Raw genomic sequence first — 23,765 nt, 5'->3', positions numbered from 1 at the left:
TTAAAAAACTGCTCCCATTTAATGTTTGAGGAGAAATTACAATGAATCGGAGCTCTTCCAGGTTTTCCTTTTAGTAGTAAAATTTCAAAACTATTAATAAAAATGGCCATATCTGATGAAGCAGGAGATTAAACTTATCACTCTGAAAATTTTAATTATAAATCTACTTTTCAGGATATCTTCATGAGAAGGAAGTATTTGACAACGGATTTTATCCTATCCTTTCTTAGTACAGTTTTTCTTAGTTTTCTTTTAGAACTATAGATGTGGTTCTGTTTTATTTCTTTATCCTTACTTTGAGTACATATGATCTGTATTTCTGTAAGGTTAGATGTCATTTTAAAAAGAAGGTCAACATCTAAATTTTACGGAGTGCCTTCTCAAGCTCGCAGATCCTCTTGCCTCAGCCTCTTCAGTGCTGGGATTACAGGTGTGTGCCACCAGACCTGGCTGTAAAAGTTTTTTTAAATGAAGCCAATGTGAACCTTATACTCGCTAAAAATTATCTACTATCTTGCTTTATAAGTGTAAATTCACAAATAAGTGTATTGCCTTATGATTTTGCTTGTTACAGAGAGATTTAATTGAAATTATTGTGGATTGGAGATTCAGTTTTTAATCCCCAGCTTTTAATTTTTTATGTTGAGTCAGGGACCAGCTGAGTCACTAAACTGCTTCATCTAGGCTGGACTTCGTAATCCTTTTGTCTCAGCTTCCCAGAGTGCTGAAGAGTTTAGGCGTGTGCTGTCACAGGGGTGGGAGTCTAAATAGTTTTAAATTGGCAAGTGTATTATGTGAGAGAAGGAATGTTGTGATACCAGTAGAGGCTTGGTATGGTGCTTTCAGCCTCACATGGTGACTCATTGGTGGTTACTGAGAACACTTTACCGGGTTGCAGTTAACATTTTAAAAAAAGAAATGAGAGGATAAAACAAATTAGAGTGTATTGTGTACATTAGGAATAGCTCGGGTAATGACCTTCTGGTTTTGTTTGCAGTGAGTTACACTGGGTGTAAGATGTGTTATGTCAGCCACCTAAAGCCACCATTACACAGCATATCAGTGTTTCATCAGTAAAATGAGGATAATGGCAGAAACTTCATAAGTAATTATGAGAATCAAAACAGAATATATAGAGAGTTTAAAACAGTACCTTTCTGTCATTAGCACTTCAGAAATAAGATCTTTAAGATAATTGTTTTTAAAACATTTTAGTAAATAATAGCATTTATTTTATTGTGAAAAGATTGTTGCATCTGCATATTAGTATGATGATTAAATTACTTTCACTTGCATGTAAAGCACAAGTAAAATAGTGAAAATGTGAATACTCGTAACCATTTCCCATTTTTCCTATACATAACTCAGTTTATATTTTTAAATACATGAATGTTTTTTTCAGACATAATCATAGTATAATTATTAGCATCAGTAAACTGAACAGTTTTTTATTGTGCTTAGCCACCCAGGCCATGCTTAGTTTTCCTCTTTTTTTTTTTTTTTTTTGGTACGGGAGATTAAACTCATGACCTTGCGCTTGCAAAGCAGGTGCTTATGCTGCTGAGCTAAATCTCAGGCCCCCCATTCTTAAAAATTGTTTCAAAAAGTATCCTCTAAAGTCGGTTTGTTTGAACTGGCATTTGAGGTCAACACATTATATTTAGTAGATTGATCTCCTTGATACTGGGGCCTGGGATTTAGCTCAGTGGTATAAGCACCTGCCTGGCAAGTGTGAGGTTGTGAGTTTGATCCCCGGTACCAAAAAAGAAAAAAAAAAGTACAAAAAAATACTTATAATCTGGACCAGTATCTTAAAATTTTTGCATTAATTTTAAACTTAGAAAAATAAGAAATAGTGCAGAGATTTCATTGAGCATCTTGTACCATAGTACAGTTATCAAAACTAAGAAATAGTCGTAGAATACATCAATTACCATACCTCAGATTTTATTACAATTTCATGAGTTTCCCACGTGCCCTTTTTCTGCTTTAGGACCCAATTGAGGCTGTTGTGTTGCATTTAGTTGTTATGTTTTTTTAGTGCCTCCAAACTGATTATTCTTTGGTATTTCCTTTTGTCTAATAACCTTGAGACTTTTAAGAGGACCGATTATGTATTTTATGGAATTTTGTTTAGAGTGGATTTTTAAGATGTGTTCTCATTTTTTGGTTGAAGTTAAGAGATTTTTGGCAAGAACACTACAGAAGTGGTGTGCCCTTTTTAATGGTTCATTGATCAGAAGTTACATGATATTACTGTGTATTATTTCTAGAGATATTGTTCCTTATCAGTTGACTAAAGTGGTATCTCCTGGGTTCTTTACTGTAATTTTAGTATTTTTCCATTGTAATTATCAATTTTTTAGAAACTGTTTTGGTACTAGGAAATATCTTGTTTCATCTCAGACTTCAACCTGTTAATCTTAGCAAGTGTTTAAAGGTGTTTATTATGAGTGTCAAGGTAACTTCTTTGTAAGAACTTATTAAAAAACAAACTTCAGAAATGACTTGACAAATGACTGTTAGTGGTATTTAAAAATAAGTTGACACTAAGTGAAATGTGTGTAACATAGCATCACATTGATTTTTAACCTTTTGGATCATGTATTTGTGATTTTTTCTATTAAAATTTGAATGCAAGTCTTCTAATAGTGTAGTGAGTGAAATTGGTTCTTAATGTTTTATAAAAACTGTTAAAATAATTTCTTGTATTGGCAAGAAACAAATACTATATATTTTCAAGGCTTTAAAATTACTTTAGCATATTTATGTTTAATATCCATATACTTCAAATACCCCAAACTACATGTAAACATGTGATAAAACATAATGTCTAAAATTTTCTTTTTGGAAATCAAGAAGTATCATTGCTAAAACTGTAGAAAACACTAAATCTTCAATTTTATTTGTATTCAGAAAGGAAAACTTGTGATGGAGTAAAAGGAATAAACAGAAGCTTGCCCTGCCTTTGGTATTCTGCATTGTTCTTACCTTTTCCCTCTTGTTTTAAACTCATGTTTTATGTAGAGTTGAGAAAACTAATCTTATATATCACCTGTTGGAAAAAGTGGAAATAAATGAATTCTTCTGTTTTTTTTTAAACTCAGATAATGAAACTGCTGTTTATACATTAATGCCAATGGTTATGGCTGATCAACACAGGTGAGTGTGTTTTTAATATTTATGCATTTTGAAAAGTATTCTAAGTGTGACACACACACACACACACACACACACACACACATGGTTCCATAGTGGTTTGGCCATAGATGATGTCCTGGAACAAGTTATTTAATTTTTCTATTCAGAATTTTTTGGTGGTTGTGAAATAAAGGACAAGATCCATCACTAAGATGTAAAATTTTTGTTGTAAGACATTTTCTTTTTAAGACATTTTGTAAGTGAATAATCATATATTAAAATCAAGTGTTTGGTCGCTCATAACATAAAAAGCACTGGTGGTTTCTTTTAGAGGTCACTGCTGATCCCTGAGGAAAAGGGTGGAGCTAAAGGGTGATTTAGTTCACTTACATGTGCTTTTCCTTAGATTGTTTTTAAATTTATACAGGCTTGACTTTTTTTTTTTTTTGTAGCAGGATTTGAACCCAGGGCTTTCACACTGAGTTATAGCCAAGCCTTTTTTATCTTTTATTTTGAGACAGAATCTTGCTTAGTTGTTAAGTTGCCCGGGTTGGGCTTGAAGTCACAATCCTCCTGCCTCAGCCTCCCAGAGTGCTAGGATTATAGGCATGTGCCACCATGTAGGGCAACATGGATACCTCTTTGTACAGGCATTTATGAAATACATTTAAGTGTCTTTATTAAGAGGTCTTTACCCTGGTAACTATTATCACTGGGTAGTTCGGTATAATAAGAAGGTAAAGGGAAAATAGTTTGAAACAAATTAAAATAGAAATTATTTTTTGCTTTGAATCTCCTTAAAAATGTCTGGCTTTTTTATGTGGCTAAAATTAATATAGCTAGGCTCAAATTTTGACAGCAGAAGCAGCTAGGTCAACTTCCTTTGTTTCTCAAGAAGCCAGTGAGAATGGAGACTGACCTGCTCTGTTAGGTGACCTTGGAAAAGATAAGGTAGCACTGTCTCTGCCTGAGTTGAAACCTTTAGCACCAGTTTGTTGGTCAAGGCCTTTGGTTTTTGGATATTACCTTGCTACCATGTTGCACTTAGAGAATATGCCTTGCTCTGTGATTGATAAGGGAGCTGTTAACTTGATTTATGATTTAAAAATTTTTTTTTACATATTGACTCTTATTTAAATCTTTTTGGGGGGCACAGGTCTGTTTCTGAACTACTTTCAAATTCAAAATTCGATGTCAATTATGCATTTGGACGCGTGAAAAGAAGCTTGCTTCACATTGCAGCAAAGTAAGATTAAAGATACTTTGGTGTTTAGAGTAAGCACTGTAAGCCTTGAGTCAGTGTTGTCTCACAGTACTTACTTGGAGATGGGCGAACAAGCAGCCATGTGTTTCTTTTCTCTTTGTTCCTTTTTTTGAGATTCTGGGGATTGAACCCTTTTTTTTTAAAAATTTTGAGACAGGGTCTTGTTACGTCACTGAGTTGCCTTGGCTAGACTCCAATTTACATTCCTCCTCCCTCAGCCTCCCAGAATGCTACAATTACAGGCATGGCTCAGCCAAGTATGTCTTTATGCTGGTTAGCGCATAGCATGTTATGTAATTTCTGTCTAGATGATTGTTAACTCTGGGGTTGAGCTCATGCCCCATATTCTTGGTATCCTAGCTTACGCTGTATTAGGCTTGGCGATTGTTTTTCCTAGATGTAACTAGGGTGCATGCACCAAACCTTCCTCTATCCCACCAATATAAGGGATAAATGGGATGTACACTAACTGCATGTAGTGCCAGTTTCTTTATGTTCTTTATCTTCCTCGATGGGTGTGTGATTTTTATTCACTGTTTCATTTTCTACTGTGGTTTTGGTCAGTTAACTCACTGATATTTTTGTCTTTTTTTGGATTTGGGTAGGTGTATTGAAATTAATTGTTCATGATTAATGTGCCAAAAAGTTGAGAATATATTATTTCTTTCATAAATGAATCCCTTTTTTGCTTTATTTGAACTTTTCAAATATCTTACCACTTTTAATAGATCGTGCATCTTGAAAATAGAGGGTATTTAGTCTTTGTGACAGAAGTTAAGTAAAATTGCAGATAAATCAGCATGTTAAAAATAATGAGTTTAACAGTGTGTTGTTTTTAAGCTGTTCCAGGTGTTGCTCTTCAATGTATCTGATCTGTCTTTTAATATTGTTTTAGTTGTGGATCAGTGGAATGCTTGGTTCTGCTGCTAAAGAAAGGAGCGAATCCTAACTATCAAGATATTTCAGGCTGTACACCCCTTCATTTGGCAGCTAGAAATGGGTAAATATTCAGTTTCTTAAATAGCCGAAGTTGTATAATCATTTATGAGAAAACCTTATTTTAAGTACCCTATCTTGGTTTGATGACTTTTTTTTCCTCCAATATTTGCTTGGGAAAAATTATAAAAGTGATGTATTTTATTTCTTATAATTTTTTTTTCCTCTTAAGGCCTGTTTTGTCCTCTTTAAAGAGAATCTTGGATTATTAAAGTTATAGAATAACTATTTTCTTTTTAAATATTTGATTTTTTAATTTTAGTTTTTTTATTAATACATATTTGCAGGACATTGGGTTCCGTGTCTGCCTGTAGGCTGCCTACTGCTGTCTCCTGTGGCACTCTCAGCAGTCACTGTGGGTAGGGTAACACTGGAAATCTGGACGTGAAGTTGTTCTGTGGCTCAGCGTTACATAGTTAACTTGTTCCCAGAATGGGAACTGAAAAGACCATTGATTGCATTTCTGAGATGAAGAAATAAGAGATTATATGATTTGCTTAGAAAGGAAGCAGAAAGAAAAAGCACGAGCTGATGAGCCATTCTTGAATTTGGATACCCTTTTACTTTTATACAGATTACCCTCAATTTTCAGTATGTGAATATTTTGGTTTGTATTGTATAGTGACTGAGTGCCTTGTATGTAGAGGAACTCAGTCAGTGTTTGCTAAATGACTCAAATCCTTGTTGCTTTATATAGCTCCTGATATTTTCAGAAGTAGCTTTTTACTATTAATTTCATTATGAGTTCAAAATTTTCCCTCTTGAAGTAGAATTGATAGGAGAAGTGTATCTTTCTGTAGTCCTTGTTTTTCCTGTTTCCCAGAGGTCTATAGATGGATAGTATGTTTCTTTTGGTCTGCTGTAGCATTGTCACCATTAGTACTCTTTGCCGTGGTTTAACTTCTTTTTACATGTGTGTGTTTCTCTCCTATATTGCTTGTACCTTTTGCTATTCATGTGCGGAAGAGGGAGCTTTCCTGGTTGCTGATTTCGTTAACAACGGTACCCTAAACCCTAAACTGTTTCTCGGGTCTGTTTTCCTGGCCCTCAGCTAGCTCTGTACTGTGGAAGTAGGTCAGTGGTCCAGCTCCAGTAGGTACAGCCACAGGCTTGTCTGTCTACAGGCACAAACACATATTTTAAACAATGTTCCATTTTAATAGGGTCAGTTTGGATTGTTGGCTCATGATTAGTGAGAATTTGTGTTTTGAGGTTTTGCTAACATTGTGTTAGATTAAGAAACTTTGTAAATGAACTACACAGTTTCTTCAAATTTTTACTTTCTTCCATTTTAAAATTATTATACCGATTTTAAGTGATGTGTAACTTCAGTTCAGATAAAAAAATCAAAGCCAGAGGTTATTTTTTCTCTTAAAAGATTTATTTAATCAGTAGGAATTTTAGTTATTGACATATGAATGAATGCAGACGTTCCTCATTAATGACCAGGTTCTGGTCCTGTGACTAGATTGTTGAATGAATTGGTCACTGAATGAGGAATTGTGTATCGTATGTACATAAGGAACATATTAGGAGCAAAGCAATGGTCAGGGAAACTCCAGTGTCATGAGGGCTTTTATTTGTGTAACTCTTACATGCGGTACTGTAATGTATAGCAGAACATCGAACTGTTGTACTGAAGAGTATAGTCAGCAAAAATGGCAGTGTTGTATAAACACGCTGTACTGTACAAAAAGACACTGAGGCTCTAAACAGGATGCACAGTATTGTACAGAAAGAAAAGAGGGTCTTAAGTCTGCACGGTGCACTTCCATTGTAAGACTGAATGATCATTAAACAAGTTGGTTATTGAATGAGGAATAAAGGTTTACTAAGAGCTATTGCATATCTGACTGCTTAGTATTGAGGTGAATAAAGGAATGTGGTATAATCTATGGCATGAAGGAGTTTATGAACTTGCTGAGTAAATAGTAACATATATGCATATACTGTGTTCTCTCTCTATGGCACACTGTATTATATTGCTGGTATATCAAGTATGTATATTATATACCGTATATTGTTATACCGTATATTGTCAGTTGTGTCATAAACAGTTTCATTCAGTGCTTTATGTAGTTTCTAGTTCAGTACAGGGCATAGTTGAATAATACCAATAAAGACAATCTTTGCAATATGAACTTCCATGTAGTTCTTAGCAATTTACTCAGGATTCATTAATGAAGGGGAATTTAAAATGAATATTGAAGAGTAATAACTAGGAATGAATCAGGCTAAGAGAAACCTCTTAACAAAATTAAGTGGGTTGATGTTATGACTTGTGTCTTGATGTCTCCCAAAGCCTCAGGTAGTCATAGGTGGGGATTTTAAAAGGTGGCTGGATCTAGAGTGTGTGATGCTGGGATTGACTCATGGTGCAGTGTTACTATAGGCTGCATGGATTAAGGGAGCTGGGATTGAATTAGTCCACTACTTAGTCTGGGACCTGCCCTCAGCCAACTGGGCTAAATCATAAAGGAGCGGAAGGCAGCTGGCATTCTTTCTGTTGTCGGTGCCCTCTGCTTTTACCTCTGCCCGCTGTGAACTGTTTCTCTTCTGCATGCCCCTCTGCTATGCTGTCCTGCCTGGGAGCCAGCTGATTATGGACCAAAACATCTACAAACTACGAGCTAAATAAACCTTTCCTCCCTTAACTTTGGGTGTTGAATATTTTGTGTCAGCAATGAGAAAAGTAACTAAGACAGTAGGCAGCTAAAAATGGGCAAAAGTTCTTCAGAGATACACAAATGACCAGTTCACTCAGGGAAAGATGCTCAGCATCTCTAAATTAGGGAAGGACAGTCAAAGCTGCAGTGACATATTAATGCATACCGATTAGAGTGACTGCTGAAAACAGTTACAACAGCAGCAGAACAAATACTGATCAAGATGTGGAGAAATTGCAGCCTTGTGCACTCAGAATGTAAAATAGTGAAGATGCTGTGGAGGACAATACGACAGTTCCTCAAAAATTAAAAATGGAATTGTTCTGTGATCCACCAAGTCCATTTCTGGATATATACCCAAAAGAACTGAAGAAATACTTAAATACTTGTGTCCACACAGCATTGTTCGCAGTAGCTAAAAAAGGGTAAGTAAAATGTAGCACCCACGTATAACATTACTGTTCATCTTTAAAAGGAAAGGAAATTTTGACATGTGCAGTAACATGAATGAACCTTAAAAATGTTTAAGTTGGAAAGTTTTATGTGTATTATACCACAATAAAAATAATTTAAAAAATGGAGTGGACTAGTGGGATTCATAGATATGCATTTTACTGATTATGTGATTTTTTTTTTGTTGTTGTTGTTGTTGTTACCAGGAATTGAACTCATGACTTTGTGCTTGCCAGGCAGGTGCTTGTGCCACTGAGCTAAATCCTCAGCCCTGTGATTATGTTTTTATAACTCTTCTAAGTATCATAAGTGTCTTACCATCAAGGAAGTAGGATGGATTCCCTATCTATTACATCTGTATTTTCTTATATTTATCATTATTTTTCCCTTCACTTTGTCAACACTAAAAATTTCTCTGCAGTTTGATTGATGCATTTGTCCTGATGACATGATACCCCGATTGTGCCATTTCTTTACTGTTACTTTTGTGTCAATGGAAATAACTTTGTATTTTAAGAGCATACAGTTAAATTTGCAAGTACAGTCTGAAATTGCAGAGAGAGATTTTTGTTATTGTTTATTTCTGATTTTTGAGACAGGATCTCACTGTGTAGCCCAGTCTGTCCTGGAATTTGCTGTGTAACCCAGGCTGGCCTCAGACTTGCAGTGACTGTCCTGCCGGGCCTCCTGAGTTACAGGTGTGGGCCCCGTGACCGGCCCACAGATGGGACATTGTATCAGCAGCTGATGTTTATTGTAGTAAATGACTGTCATTTTTATGTTCTTTAGTACTAGTTCTCTTTTTCATTTCAGACAGAAGAAATGCATGAGTAAATTACTAGAGTACGGTGCTGATGTCAACATTTGTAATAATGAAGGCCTTACAGCAGTAAGTGCTCCTGATTTTTATCAGATTTTAAACACATGTTTTAAAAAGAAACCTTAAGTGTGATGATAATGTACAGTGTAGTACAAGTTGTCTGCGAGTTACTTTGTAATTAAGAAGGTGCAGAATGACAGAAAAGTTGGTTCACCGTATTTCTCTCTTCTCTTTGATTTACCTGGAAGTTTTATTCCCCTATCTTCTGTCACTTTGAGTGGGCCTCTTAGGAGCAGCTCTGCTGAAGTGTGTATCAGTGCATTACGGGAGCTGCTTTGGGTTGTGACCTGTTTATTTCTGACATGTTCCTATAGCTAGGCAGAAAGGACAAGCAGTAACGCAAGGACTTAACATTCTCTGACTCGCTGCACTCAGGGACAGTCACTGTTAACAATTTGACTATATTCTTTGAGACTTGCTGTGTGTCAAGTTAGTACTTTTATTTATTTTCCCTGTCAGTTTTTTTTTTTTTTTTTTTTAAACGAAACTTAAGTTAATATGTTTTGGATCAACATAAGTGTCTTGGGAGGTGGTAGGGAATGGTGCTGATGGGATTGTTGAAGTCTGAAAGTGTTTAGTAAATCATTATTTATTGAACATTATTCACTAGAAATAAATAGAATTAGGTGAGTATGGAGCAGTTATCATCATCACTTTTTTTGTAGTAATAGGGGTTGAATCCCGGGCCTGTGCCCCTGGTAGGAAAGCACTTGAGCTGTATTCCCACCCTAAAGTCCTCCGTCTGACCTCAGGCTGGCAGTTTGCCTGGGGGACAGTACAGGGGTGTCCCTCGGTGCTTGGCCGGAGCAGTTATTTGGAAGTTAAATTTAACCTTCTTTTGGGAGTACTTATAGATTCTCAATCTTAATTTATGAGTAAAGGGGAACATTGATTATTTACTTGCCAGGCTTGGTCTCAGAGCCTTTTTAATTAAAGATTTTGGGGAACGAGCATAAGGAAAACTTGTTTAAGATGTGAACTTTTCAGAGTGGCTTGTTATAGAATAAGCTTAATCATAATTATTTCTTGAAATCTACAGTTCACATGAAAATTAATACTTTGTTATATAATAGCAATATAATACAAATAATCTGTAAGGAAACATTGTATTTTGAATTTACAGAATGCCTAGTGATGTGGTAGATGACACGGGATTATATAAAACCCCTGGCAGTGATATAAAAATCTTCCCTTAGGACATTACCCAGTTTAGGCAAGATATTTACTGTTAACCTGTTGAGTTGCAGAAGTTTTCGTCTGCTCTTACTTCACCCTTCATTCCTGAGCTTAAGGGTGATGGAGATCTTTTAAAATAATGCCTGTGTTTAAAGTGTCGCAGCATTCTGTAAGACTCGCTGTAGGAAATAGTCTCTCAGTGTTCCTCCTCAGACTTTCCCCTCGAAGTCTGTCTGTCTCTAGGCAGTTCCTCTCAGCTGTTTTAATGGATGTAAGCTATTTTTTAATTCAAGCGTGCAAACACCACCTTTTAACTTTGGGTATTTAACAGTTGAAAGGCTCTCTGCAGCTCCTCCCCCATTCATCGAGTATAAGCAAGTGCCTGGGCCGCGCGGTCTTCATAAGTGTAGCTAGGTAAACTGCAGTGTTCTTACTGTTTTAACTGAAGGAAAGCTATTCATGGTTATGCTAAGTACTCTCCTACAGTTACTTTTTAAAAAATTTTGCCTACCATTTTATCTGTGGTAAATAATTGTCATCTTTGAAAAAAAATTGAGAGAACTGTCTCAATAGAGTCTTAAGAAATAATCCCCAGAAATCCCGTGTGCCTTTTGTCTGTTTTCCCTATTGGTAATATTTGTGAAACTAGAACATAATATCACAGCCAGGATATTGATCAATTCACCTTGCTGAAATTTTCTCAGGATCGTTATATGTGTGTATATGAACTTCTGAACAGTTTTATTCCCTGCATATGTTCATATGTTTACCACTACAGTGTTCTGAACTTCCCAATATCACAAAGATCTTTTGATTGTCCCTTTATTATACCTTTCTCCTTCACACTCCATACCTAACCCTGTTTTCTGTTTCTAAAATTGTGTCATTCAGGTCTGTTGTATAAATGGAGTTATGCTCTATGAGATTTTTTGGTGTTGGTTTATTTAGCTCATCATGCTCCCTGGAGATATATCTAGTTTGTTATGTGTCAGTTTGTTCCTTTATACTGCTGAGTGACAGTCTATGGAGTGGGTGTACTGTTGTTTCTTTTCACTAGTAACTGATGAAGGACAGTGAGTCATTTTGAGTTTCGGGCTACTAAGAATAAAGCTGCTGTAAACATCAACATCACTGTGCAAGATTTTGTGTGAATGTAAGGTAACATTCCTTTGGGATTCAGTGTTTAAGGATGTGGTTGTGGGTTGTATGATAAACAGTTCATGTTTAGTTTTAAAATATGCTTGGCCAGAGTGGTTGTGCCATTAAACAGTGTATTTCCACCTGTAGTACACGAGTGATCCATCTTCCTTGCCAACTGTTGGTGGTGTAGCTTTTATTTTAACCATTATAATGGTTATGTGACATGTCATTTTGCTTTAATTACCATTTGCCTAATTGCCAGTACTGTTGAACAGTTTTTCATAGGCTTATGTCATTCATGAAGTGAAGTATCAGCTCATGTTATTTGTCCCTTTTCTGAGCTAGGATTAAAACAGCAACAACAATAACAACAAAAACAAAAACAAACTGGGAGAATTCTTTACATTTTGATAGAATAGTGCCCATTAAATACATAATTTTGACATATTTTCTTCTAGATTTACTCTCATGTTTTTTCCTAACCCTATTACATTTTTTACATCTGATTTCTTTTGAGTTGATATTTTTATAATATCTGAGGCTTAGGTTGGGTTTTTGTTTTCCTAACTGTTCAGTTACATTAGCACTGTCTTTTGAAAGACAGTCTTTCTGCATTACATTGATCTTACATTTTTCTCAGAAATCAGTTGGGCGTTATCTGTGTCACCGTCTTCTGGGCTTTGTGTTCATTCCATTGATCTGTGTTTACAAAAACCACACTGTCTTGATTATTGTAGCTGTATGCATACTGAGGCTTAGTATTAGGACAATAATGTCTCCTGCTATATTTTTTTGTATGAGGATTGGGTTAGCTACTTATTCAGGTTCCTTTGTCTATGTGCATTTTATAATAAACTTGTCTATTCTAGAAAAACTTTTCTGAGAGTCTGACTGGAATTGTATTAAACCAGTAGATCAATTTGGGGATAATTGACATCTCTACTGTGTTTGGTCTTTCAATCCATAAACACACTTCTCTCTGTTTTTGTTTAGGTCTTTGATTTCTTTAGTTAGCATTTAGTACTAGGGATTTTGTGTCTGTTTTGTAAATGTATTGTGCTTTTAGTTTGGGTTTCTGCATGTTCATTGTTAATGTATAGAAATGCATTTGTTTTTTGTGTGTCATATTCCACCATCTTTCTGAATTCAGTGTGTGTGTGTGTGTGTGTATGTGTGTGTGTGTGTGTTTGTGTTTGTGTCTGTGTATGTATGTATATTCCTTGGGATATTCAACATAGATAATCATGTACTCTGTAAATAGAGATATTTCTTAGTTTGCAATCTTAAGTGTCTTTTCCATGTTTCTTGGCTTATTAAACCTTTGAATTTTTCTTTTTATAGTGCTGGGAATGGAACCCAGGGCCTTGTGCATGCTGGGCAAGTGCTCTACCACTGAGCTACATCTTCAGTGTTTATTTTTTTATTTTTTAAATTTTCTAAGTATTTATTACTGTTCATAACTGTTATCCTAAAATGTTGTTAGTGCCTGTTAAGTTCTTGGTTATGTCTCAAAGGAACATATAGTGGGATTTCTGTCCTCTCCAGGCTGAACTGATAGGTTTTTAAGTCTGCTGCACAGTTGCTCAGAATGTTTCATCATCGTTATCTTGGAGGATCTTTTTGTCTTTATCTTGCTTTGAGCGCTCTGTTATGTGAGTCCCATATCTGGTTTTCCTGATAACAGTTCTATAACTTTGCTGGGAAACATCTTTGACAGTTTTTTTGAGAAAGGGTGTATGGCAGGTAAATTTGTTGCCGTGTTACATGTCTCAAAAATGATCTGAGTCTTTGAGTTTATCAATTTATATAATTGATAATTTAGCTGATGATAAAATTCTAGATTGGGTATCACCTTCCCTTTTAGTGTCTTGAAAGCATTGCTTTGTTGTCTTCTAGCTTTCAGTCTTGAAGCTCAGTACCCCTTTTAGGGTTTTTTTTTCTTTCCCTGGGACTGGGGATTGGACCCAACGAGTGTTGATTACATCTCCAGCCCTTTTTATTTTGAGAAAAGGCTTAGGAGTTACCCAGGCTGGCCTGCCTCAGCCTTCCAACTGCCTGGATTTACAGATATCCACCACCTAACCTTGATTCTTTACACGAATCCTCTGTTTCCTGGCTAGAAACTTAAAGAATCTACTTTGTGTTTAGCATTCTATAATTTCCTGAGTTTTAGTTGAACTTATTATATCTATTTGGCTGGATAATACAGAGACCCTATTATGAGTCCAGAAACTCATAAAATGGACACTCAGGAGAAATTTTCACAAAGTATGATTCAAGCTTTTCACTCTTCTGTTTTCCCATTTTGTACTCTTATTGTTTGAATATTGGAATAACCCAACAGTTTTCTTACTTTTTCTCTTTTCCCATTTTTTATTTGTGTTTGCTTCGATATTGTCTAAATCATCTACATTCATGTCACCATCACAATACTACTTTCCAAAGGTTCCTTTTCTTTTTATCGTTAAACAAAACAAAACAGTATTCTGTGATGTGATTAGTGTATTCTATGAAACTGTTAAATAGTTTTTTCATGATTTCTTTTTTCCCATTATTAATATTTTGCTTGTCTTTTAAATCAGATAAATCTAACAAGTGTTTGGGGGAACAAGGGAAAGCTCTTGGAAAGGACTGGCAGTGTGAATGAAATGTGTTCTCTGGAGTCTTCAGTGTAGGGAGATCTGCAGAGACATTCTGCACTCCACCCCTTCCTAGTGTCACTTACTTGAGGCCGTTACTCCTGATCAGGCCAGTTAGATTCCTTAGAGAGCTTTTCCATCTGCACCACCAGGAAACTGTGAGCTCTGTGGTCGCTGGAGAGGTAAGAATGGTTTGGTGTGAGCTAGCATTTAATCTTCCTCCTTCTAATGGAGTTGGTGCTTTTACTTCAATGTCCTTGGTGTATCTCATCTATAGTCATGTTCTCAGATTAGCGAGGACCTTTACTGTCCTTGCAGAATTGGAAAGGGGTAGGGACCTGAGGGTCTCAGTCTTACTAAACTTTCAAATGACTTGTTTTTAGTTACATTTTGCCTTTACTCCAAGTGGTATAGCGGGCTTATTATTGATGGCAGAGTCTTTGCAGTGCTTTTGTGGTCTGGAGCACGTACCTGCTTAGCTTTCTTTGCTTGTCACTGCCGATTCTTTTTGTTCTGACAAATCAGCAAGTATTATCTGACAAGATAAAAAGTATTATTTGTTTTTCAGCTTCCAAAACTCATTATTCTCTCTTTTTTTTTAAAGAAAATATTCTTTTATTGTGATTTCAGTGGAGTTTTCTGAAGTTGAGGCTAACAGTTGTGTTTAACCAGCTACTTTAAAACAGGAAGGTCTTAATAAGATTTTAATGAAAATAAAAAGTGAAAAAATACATGCATTCGAACTTTGGAATGAATAGTCCAATATTTTTCTTCTGTGTTTTATTTTTCTTGTTGGCATTAAGAATTGAACCCAGGGCTTTGTATATGCTAAACATATGCTTTACCACTGAGCTATACCTATAGCCTCTTCGTCTAAAGTTCTAACGTTGGTAGATTTACAGGCATAATATTTTTCCTGTACATCTTATTATTTATGCAAGACACATTTGTTGTTTGTAAATGTAGGAAGTAAAGGATAGGTAAAGAATATGGCACTATTGTGTTATTACTTTTAACTTCTTTTTGTTTCTGGGAAAGGAAAAATAAACATCACCTTCTCTAGAGATAAGCTAAGCTTAGAGTCCAGGGTCATCTAAGAAGTGGAGCATGTGGTAATCCTGAGCCTAGGATGCTTACTGTGTTGAGCTGTTGAGTTCTTGATTTTGTAATAAATACGTGGCAATATAATCTGTATTGTGATGCATATATTTTTCCTCATTGGGAAAAACCATGTGTGCTTAAAGTATATTTGTTTGCATGTCATGGTTAGTTGAGAAATAATAGTGTTCGCTGCTTTTTTATGAAACATCCTGGCACAAACATTAAATAACCAAATGACTTCACAGATTCACTGGCTAGCTGTGAATGGGCGGACAGAGCTGCTCCACGACCTCGTGCAGCACGTCAGTGACGTTGATGTGGAGGACGCGATGGGACAGACGGCACTGCACGTGGCCTGCCAGAACGGCCACCGGACGGTAAATTGAGCCATGAAGACCTGTGCATTTGTGCTTAAAAGCTTTGAATTCTTGCACAGTGTGTTTCTGTGTATATTTGGGGACAGAAAGAGCACAATGTTACTTGGTATAGCATATGAACTTGTGATTCTTCGTAGATGGAGAGAACTGAAAATGGTGCTTTTAATTATCAAGATGTTTATAACTTTGATTTTGATTTTATTTGTAATTCACAACTTTTAATAGATGAATATACTAAAAATTTAAATATATAATCATGTATATTTTAAAGTTACATTTATTCTAGTCTTAATTTTAACAAGTAAATTTTCTATATTTTACTTTTTATTATTAAGCTTCTTTATTGGAATTAGTGAAGAAAGTGAGCACTGACACTGTTTGCACAGTTCAAGGCTGATTAACATGTCTTTTGGTTTTTTTGTAGATGGTCCAAGTACTTGTCTTCCATGTGTCTATGGTTTGGCAGTGCTTTAACGTTATTCCTGTGTATAGGCAGCTTTTCATTAGAACACATTACCAGCTTATACAGAGATTGAGAATTTAAGATTTTAGGTTGAATTTCTGCTGTAGTATAGTTACCTCTTCTGTTTACATTAAGGTTTTTCCTACCACATTTAACATTATTGATAGTAGAGTACCATTTACTTGTTAACCATAAAAATAACAAAGTCACCCTAAAACAAGTCACTTCCAACAACTGCACAGGGACAGTTTATTTATATGCATCCATACATTTATAAAGTCTAAGTCTCATATCTTCTCGAGACCAGTAGAATCTAGATTTCCATCTCTTTATACAATTCTTTCTTAACCGTAGTTTGGGAAATAGGATCCCAGATGTTTACATACCTACATATGACTACAGTTCACAGGATATTGGACTTTTTTAAGACAAGGAGGCAGACTGACCTATCAAAGGGTTAGAGAAAAGGAGAAATAAAGGAACTTTTTTGTCTTTCCTGAAACTTTATAGCACTAATATTCATTTATATGCTTTATCTTTCATTATCTGAAAATTAACCCAGTGTTTTTTTTTAAAGAGGGTAAAATTAAACAGAACAAAACAGATCATAAGATAACAATGTCAGAGACACAGATTTCAAAGCAAGGCAACAAAAGATCTTCACTGTCTATGACATTGTCTCTTGTTTCCTTCCAAATAGTTGTCCATATCTTCATATACAATGAATTCATACAAAACAAAATAGTATAGAACTGATCAGAACAGGATGATGAAGGCGTTTTAGGTCTTCAGACCAGACAATAAGGGAGTCAACAGTGGCTGCCATAGTGTCTCTCATTCTTTTCAAATAGCTGTCCATAGCTTCATGTATGTTGAAATTAAACAAAACAAAACAAACTAAAATTACTCTCAACGAAGAATAATAGTATTGCTGGATTTCACATCATGACCCTACGGAATCAGCACTAACCCGGTGTTTTCAAGGAGTATCTCATATCATTAATTCTTTCATAGAGTCTTACTAAATTCACAAAAGTATTATAGGAGGAAAAATGATCTATAGAGTCATAATCTTTCATAACTGTTGTAGTCAGGGGTTGTGCGGAGAACAATTTGAATCAGGACATGGAATTTGTAATATTATTTTATGATGGTCACCAGGAGTTAACACAAGAAAGTGCAGGAAATCTGTCCACAGTACTAAAGACATGGAATATTTAGCCAAGGACCTGAATCTGACAGCAATGTCTCACATGAGTCCAGATGAAGACTGAGAGCTCATGACAATGTCTCCCACCAGTCCAGCTGGAGGTCCAGAGCCCACAAGAAGGACTTACACCCGTCTCTCTTATGGATCCGTGCTGCAAAGGCCCAAAGGTCAGAGGTAGAAGCTAGAACCTGTGCCAACAGGGTGAAGGAACTGTGCTGGTGGGATGAGGGTCTATGCTGGAGCCGAGAAGTCACACAACAAAGAGCAGGGCTGTCCTGAAAAGCACCTCAGCCATCCTCAGCGACACAGAGGCCCCGAGCTCCTCTGACGACAAGCACACTCGGGTACACGCTGCCAGGAAGCAGCGTGACGAGTTCATCCTGGAGACCAAGCGACATATGTCTTCCTCTCCAGAGCCAGGAAGCCATGCTCGATGTGAGGACCAGAGCTTCTCCAGGAGAACCAGCGGCTCACACAGCAACACGTAGGAGACCCCACAATGCCGCAGCGCCTCAACGCATCTCCCTTCTCCTTCCCCACGCCTCTATGCTGGCAGCCTCCCTCAGGTGGAGCATCTGCGCTCAGCACTGTGCTGATTAATCCGCCGGTGTTAAGTTGACCGCCAGTTTTTAATCCTTAACAGTAACCTTCCTGGGTCTTGGCTCCCCTCCTCCTCCTCCTCCCTTCTCTTTCCCTTCATCTAAATAGGAGCTTTCCACATGGTGTGCGTGGCCTCTATCAAACAACGGTGTCCCCAGCCTCCGTGACCTAGTAGTCTTTTTTTTTTTTTTTTTTTTTGAGATACTCCGGCTATTAGTTCAGGCTGGCTTTGAACTCACTGTAGCCTAGGCTGGTTTTGACCTTTGAGACGATCCTTCTGCCTCAGCCTTCTGAGTGCTAGGATTACACATGTGCACCACCATGTCTGGTGACTGAGTAGCTTTTAAGCAACTACTGTGTATTAGAAAGTGAGTCCTGGCCACCGGGATGGCTGAAGGCGTTAAGAAAAGGAGTCCTGCTCATAGCTGTTCAGGAGAGAGAGCGCTTACTTTAATATAAACCCTCTGCTGTACAAAATGCAGACTCTCATTCACTGAGATCTGCAAATCTTATACTTCTATGGGAAAAAAATGGATTTGGTTTACAAATAATCTACAAAACCTAATTTTAGCAGTTTTTTTCTAATATAGAAATAAGAATTATTAAGAAAACCTTAGTTTAACACACGTGCATGCAGACAACATTAAAAATTTAGAATTGCCTTCTGAAGTTACTGAAGATTAGCTGGTGTGAGTATAATATACTCCGTATGGTTTACAGCCTAAAGCAGGTGTGGCTGAGTAATGGAGAATTCCTCATAATCAAATGCCTTTGAACAACTGCATGCTCAGAAGATTTATAGGACAACTGACTTTACTGAAATGCTGTTTCACAGGGTGAGATTTCACAGATACAGTAGGAAACGAATGATGCAAAAAGCCAGGTTGATTTTGATTCTTAGTTGATTGTACTGGCTGGGGAAATTGTTTCTATCGGAGTTGGTCAGTTATTACTGTCTACAAAGGTCGTATACAGATAAAGGAAATGCTTAGTAATGTCTTTTAAGCATTATATGCTTCTTATAATTTTTTTAAAATTAGGATAAGAAGGAAACTTGAAAATTTAGTCTGTCTCCTTATTTCTAGACGTAATTATACTTCTAAAAGTCTGTTGATGGTTGTGCTATATTGCCCATGTTTCTAGGACATTTTCAAATCTCAGTGGGACAGTGTATTTTTATCTTGAGTTGGGTATGACTTATTGGTCTATTGAATAAAATTTGTAGGGTAGGAATTACTGATTTTTAAAATGTCTGTGTATCTTTGTGTAACATTGAGTCTAAAATGCTGTAAGTGTCTTAGTGATTTAATGGCAAGTCAGAGTGACCTTTTCTTGTCTTAATGTAGCCATTTCTTGTACTAATTCATTAAAAAGTCTTGAATTTATGTTCATGTCAACATATACTAGCGCATGTAGGTCTCACCATTTAAAAAAAGTTTTTAAGCATGAAAACCTGCATATTTATTATATATACCTTCTGAAATACATTATAAAACTTTAAAGTGAGAGGAGAAACTCCATTAAAATATTTCAAAAACATGTTCCTTCTTTTCATATTAAACAAGCCAAGATAATAAAGAAGTCCTCTGAAATTTGCCTTCTGACCTCATTTCAGAGTGCATGAGAAGGTTTTGAGTAGCTTGCTCAGGGCCCTGAGCTTTGTGAAATTTTGATTGAATAGTGTATTCTTGCGTGATGACAACAATTGCTTTTTCGATTTCACATGGCATTTTTTTTAAAGGTGGAAGATTTGGCAGAAAGTTTTGTTTTGTCATACTTAGTAAATTGAATGATCTTAGCCTTGGTTTCACATAGATGCATTTCTTTGTCAGAGGTAACATCGTCTTGTTAGACAAAGGACTTCGGGCAGCTGGAGAGTATTTTCTGTGTTTTGTCCTTGCAGCATTACAACAGGATGATGTTTAATTCTGTTTCAGTTTAAAAGTGATCAGTTTAAAACTGATCAGGTAAACAGAATATCATAACTCCCTAAGTTATTTCTATGTAATTTCCCTTAGACTAGCTATACTACATTAATTAGGTTATATCATACCAAAATTGTGATTGGTCTTTGGATGAATTGAAAAATTCATTTCAGGGTTTCTCATTCAGCTGGGTTATTGCATAGTCTTTGGCAGTGTTTTCTTCTGCTCTAATCTGTCTCATAAGGTGGTGGGCCTTCTGTGTTCTGATACAGTTGAGGAAAGCATTGTGAATTCGTGGAGGATGCTTAAGAGCAGTAACATGTATTCCTAATACTACTGCCATTGTTAGTATGCATGGTCTGATTCTGTAAAAGTACAGTCAGTCGTATTTGGACTCTTACTAATGTACTGTTTTATAGGAGCTCAGGGTATTTTAAATTTCACTTTTAGAAAGTGTACTACAATAATTATTCTACATAGATATAAGTCAGATTTTTTTTTGTCATGCATTGCATTTAATATTAGAGGAAATTTTTACTTTGTTTTAGTACTTTAAAGTTGTTTTTTCTTTTTATTTGTACTCGGCATTGAACCGAGGGCCTCTTTATATGTGAAGCCAGCAGTGTGCCACCTGCCACTAAGATTTTTTTAAAAGTTTGGGATGGGATCTAATTAAGTTGTCCAGGCTGGCCTCAAACTTGTGATCTTCCTGCCTCACACCTTCCAAATAGCTGGGATTGTAGGCATGTGCCACCACACTGATTTAACGTTTATAAATGTGATGAATTGCCACAAATAATTGATAACTGACTTTCTGGACTAACTTGCATTTAGAAATTGCAGGAGAACTGGCATATAGTTTAGTCTCAGTTTGTTTGCTGTCTTACCCAGATTAATTTCTGCTCCAACAAGGGAAAAGCAGTTTGACCTCATAGACTGAGAGTGTAGATGTGCCGTGAACAGTGCCCACTAGTAGTCAGCTAGCTCTCTTGGAGTGCTTAGCCAGCTTCCAGGTTTTTCATCCAGAGAATTACCAGCTGTGCAAGTTTAGCTGGATGTGTTTACAAAACATTGAGCAGATTTAGCCTTGAAGACAAAGGTAGGTAGACTAATATTTCAGAGTGTATTTTTATATTCAGGATAATTTATGTATTCTAGTGCTAGAACTCTGGTGCTAGAATTTCCTTATAATCGCTTTTGGGAAGTGTGAGCAAATAATGGAAAGACCTCATGGCTGTTATTTTTCCAACACAATAGTGGTTTTTGCCATGTGTTATATAATGACTCAAAGTCTCAGTAGATACCGGTGGACAGGCTTTTAAAGAAGCTCTGTGTAACAGTGTTGTTTTAGTGTATAAGTTACTTGTGCATTGCTGTAAGGCATATCGGCATTACCATATTTACAAAGTGAAAGTGAGGATGCTTTTTTTATGGTTTCATCGTGTTTAGGCAGATGATCATGCCCATCACTTAGACTTTTGCTTATAGCTTTATTATTGAGTATCTGTTCCTTTTACTTTGATCAGTGTTATTTTCCAGAGCTGTTATTGGTAAAGTAGATATCTTGCTTTGTAATTGATCAGAGTATTGGGCACAGGTGGTCTTAGTCAGCACCTTCAATTAAATGACTTAAGATTGACCCAAGCATTAGCTTTGTACTGTTTTCTACCCACCATGCTGTTTATTACTTTAAAGGTTATGCAGTCTGTTGAAAGTGTATGAAACCCCTGTTCTGTGCTTTTCTATCTAGATTTCTCCCAGCAGTGCCTTATTCCACAGTAGGCGGGACCACTGTCTGACATGATCAGGGGCTGGGAGAACAGTTTTTTGTTTTTTGGTGGTAGTAGTTGGGGCTAGGCAGGGAATTGGAAATTCTAAATTTTTCTCAAGAGGTTATTTTGCTGATGTAAATTATAGGAATATACAGTGATTTCAGTTTAGTGTAGTTCTTAAGATTATATATATTAACTTGAAAAATACATTAGTAATAAGCCATCAGCCACAGATATTTTTGGTAGTATAACTTTTATGTGTTTACGTTCCATCATAAGCTACTTCATTTAAGTTTACAAGCAAATAAGCCATAAACTGAAAATTAGAAATTGTGATCATCATTGTAAATAATGTGTCCTTTACAGATACCCAAATCGTATGTCAGCAAGAAAATGGTTGGTGTGCTGATTAGACCTTCGGTTTACCCTTAATTACTGTCATTCTGGATTGTGTGGGACTGAGAATCAATTTTTGTAAGCCAGCCTGTGTTGAATTAAGATTCAGTGAGGGACTCAGGAGGGCGCGCCTCTCCTGCAGGGCTCAGTAGGAGCCTCCCGGATAGTTCAGGGAGGGGTGAGGTGAGGAGGTGTTCGGCCTGGCACTGTCTCCCCTGGCTTGTGTTCCTGCCTGTTGCCCCGTGCAGTATCCAGGTTTGGAGGTGATTATCTCAGGGCCCTTCTGTGCTTGAAATAGCTTTTCTTACTGCCACTCGGAGAAATGTTTGGAGATAAAACAAACTGTTATCTGTTATTTTCATGCTACTTCTGTTTTGCAGTTGAATCAATAGTTTATTTAATTCTCAGTAATTTTTGCCTCTTTGGGTGTTGGCTATTTTGTCTCAGCAATAAGAAAAGTAACTAAGAGTGGTAGAGTGTTTTTTTAAGCATGTTTGAGGCCCTAGTATTGAGGGCCTGTTGTACTGCAAAAAGAAAATAAAAAGCACTTAAAAAAATAGGATTTAACCAGGTGGCGGCACACACTTAAAAATCTCACCACTTGGGAGGCTGAGGCAGGAGGACCTCTATGTGTTTGAGGCCAGCCTGGGCTACATAATGAATGAGACCCTGTCTCAAAAGAAAAAGCTGAAAAGTAAAAGACTTAAAAAATGACTTTGTTTTAAAAACTAGTTAGAGCAGGTGTCAAGGCCTGTCTGCCAAATAGTTATTTGGTAGGGAATTAGTAGATCAGCTATCATAAATGTAATGTAGTTTACAATGATATGTCAGGTTAGCTGTAATGCTATTTATTAACATGAATTCAGAAAAATTAGAATTCCTACTTTTGTTAGGTAGGGTGTTGAATATGAACATAGCCTTAGTTTTAGTTTCTGTTTCACTGTTTGTGTGTTAGGATACAAATTGCCTGACCTCTTTGAAATTCAGTTGTGTGCTCTTAGAAGTGGAGAGAATATCACCTTCCTCATGGGATACATTAAATTAGGTGACAAAAGCTTATTAACACAGTGTCCAGATACATGTGGAAGTTAGATTATTACATCGTTATGTACACTTAACTATGATTTTTATGAATGCATCATACATTTTGTTAATTACAGTTTCTCGTCTAGATGTTTAGGTTTTAAATGGATAATAATATGTGTTTTCAGTGTATTTGCTTTCACCTTTCCTGAGCATTTTGAGGGACTGAAGGTGTATTGTCTCTATTTCTGTGCAGGAGTGGCTTTGAGATCACACAGACACAACACAAATCAGAAAGGTGAAAGCCATTATAAAAGGACCAAGTAGGCTTTCTCTTACAAAATAGCGAAGTAAATGCTTATTGATCTTATACTTTGCTGCTTGTCTGAGTCTAACAGGAATTGTGTAGGTGACCATATAGCTTTATATAACTGCCTTTTTTTTTGCTTCTGGTGCTGGGACTTGAACTGTGGGTCTTGTGCTTATGTAGGCTGTATATACACTTTGCCGCTGAGCTACACCCCAAGCCCCATAACAATGTTT

General features: G+C 36.5%; 1 protein-coding gene across 7 annotated transcripts in view; it reads left to right on the top strand.

Moving 5' to 3' along the window:
* Positions 1-23,765, top strand: part of Hace1 (HECT domain and ankyrin repeat containing E3 ubiquitin protein ligase 1) — a 90,081-nt gene that overhangs the window by 2,761 nt on the left and 63,555 nt on the right. For 3 of the 7 annotated variants that reach the window (XM_063253936.1, XM_063253937.1, XM_063253938.1), the window contains exons 2-6: positions 3,108-3,162; positions 4,298-4,387; positions 5,301-5,405; positions 9,334-9,409; positions 15,702-15,833. In XM_063253936.1, the coding sequence (XP_063110006.1) occupies positions 3,108-3,162; positions 4,298-4,387; positions 5,301-5,405; positions 9,334-9,409; positions 15,702-15,833 (458 nt within the window). Of the gene's footprint in view, positions 1-3,107; positions 3,163-4,297; positions 4,388-5,300; positions 5,406-9,333; positions 9,410-15,701; positions 15,834-23,765 lie in introns of those variants that run through there. The other 4 variants (XM_063253939.1, XM_063253940.1, XM_063253941.1 and 1 more) reach the window with 3 other exon arrangements.

The sequence above is a fragment of the Cavia porcellus genome, unplaced genomic scaffold, assembly GCF_034190915.1.
Source record: "Cavia porcellus strain 051 isolate PalLab524CR breed Dunkin Hartley unplaced genomic scaffold, mCavPor4.1 scaffold_7, whole genome shotgun sequence".
Taxonomy (NCBI): domain Eukaryota; kingdom Metazoa; phylum Chordata; class Mammalia; order Rodentia; family Caviidae; genus Cavia; species Cavia porcellus.
This window is presented reverse-complemented; position numbering and strand designations above follow the sequence as displayed.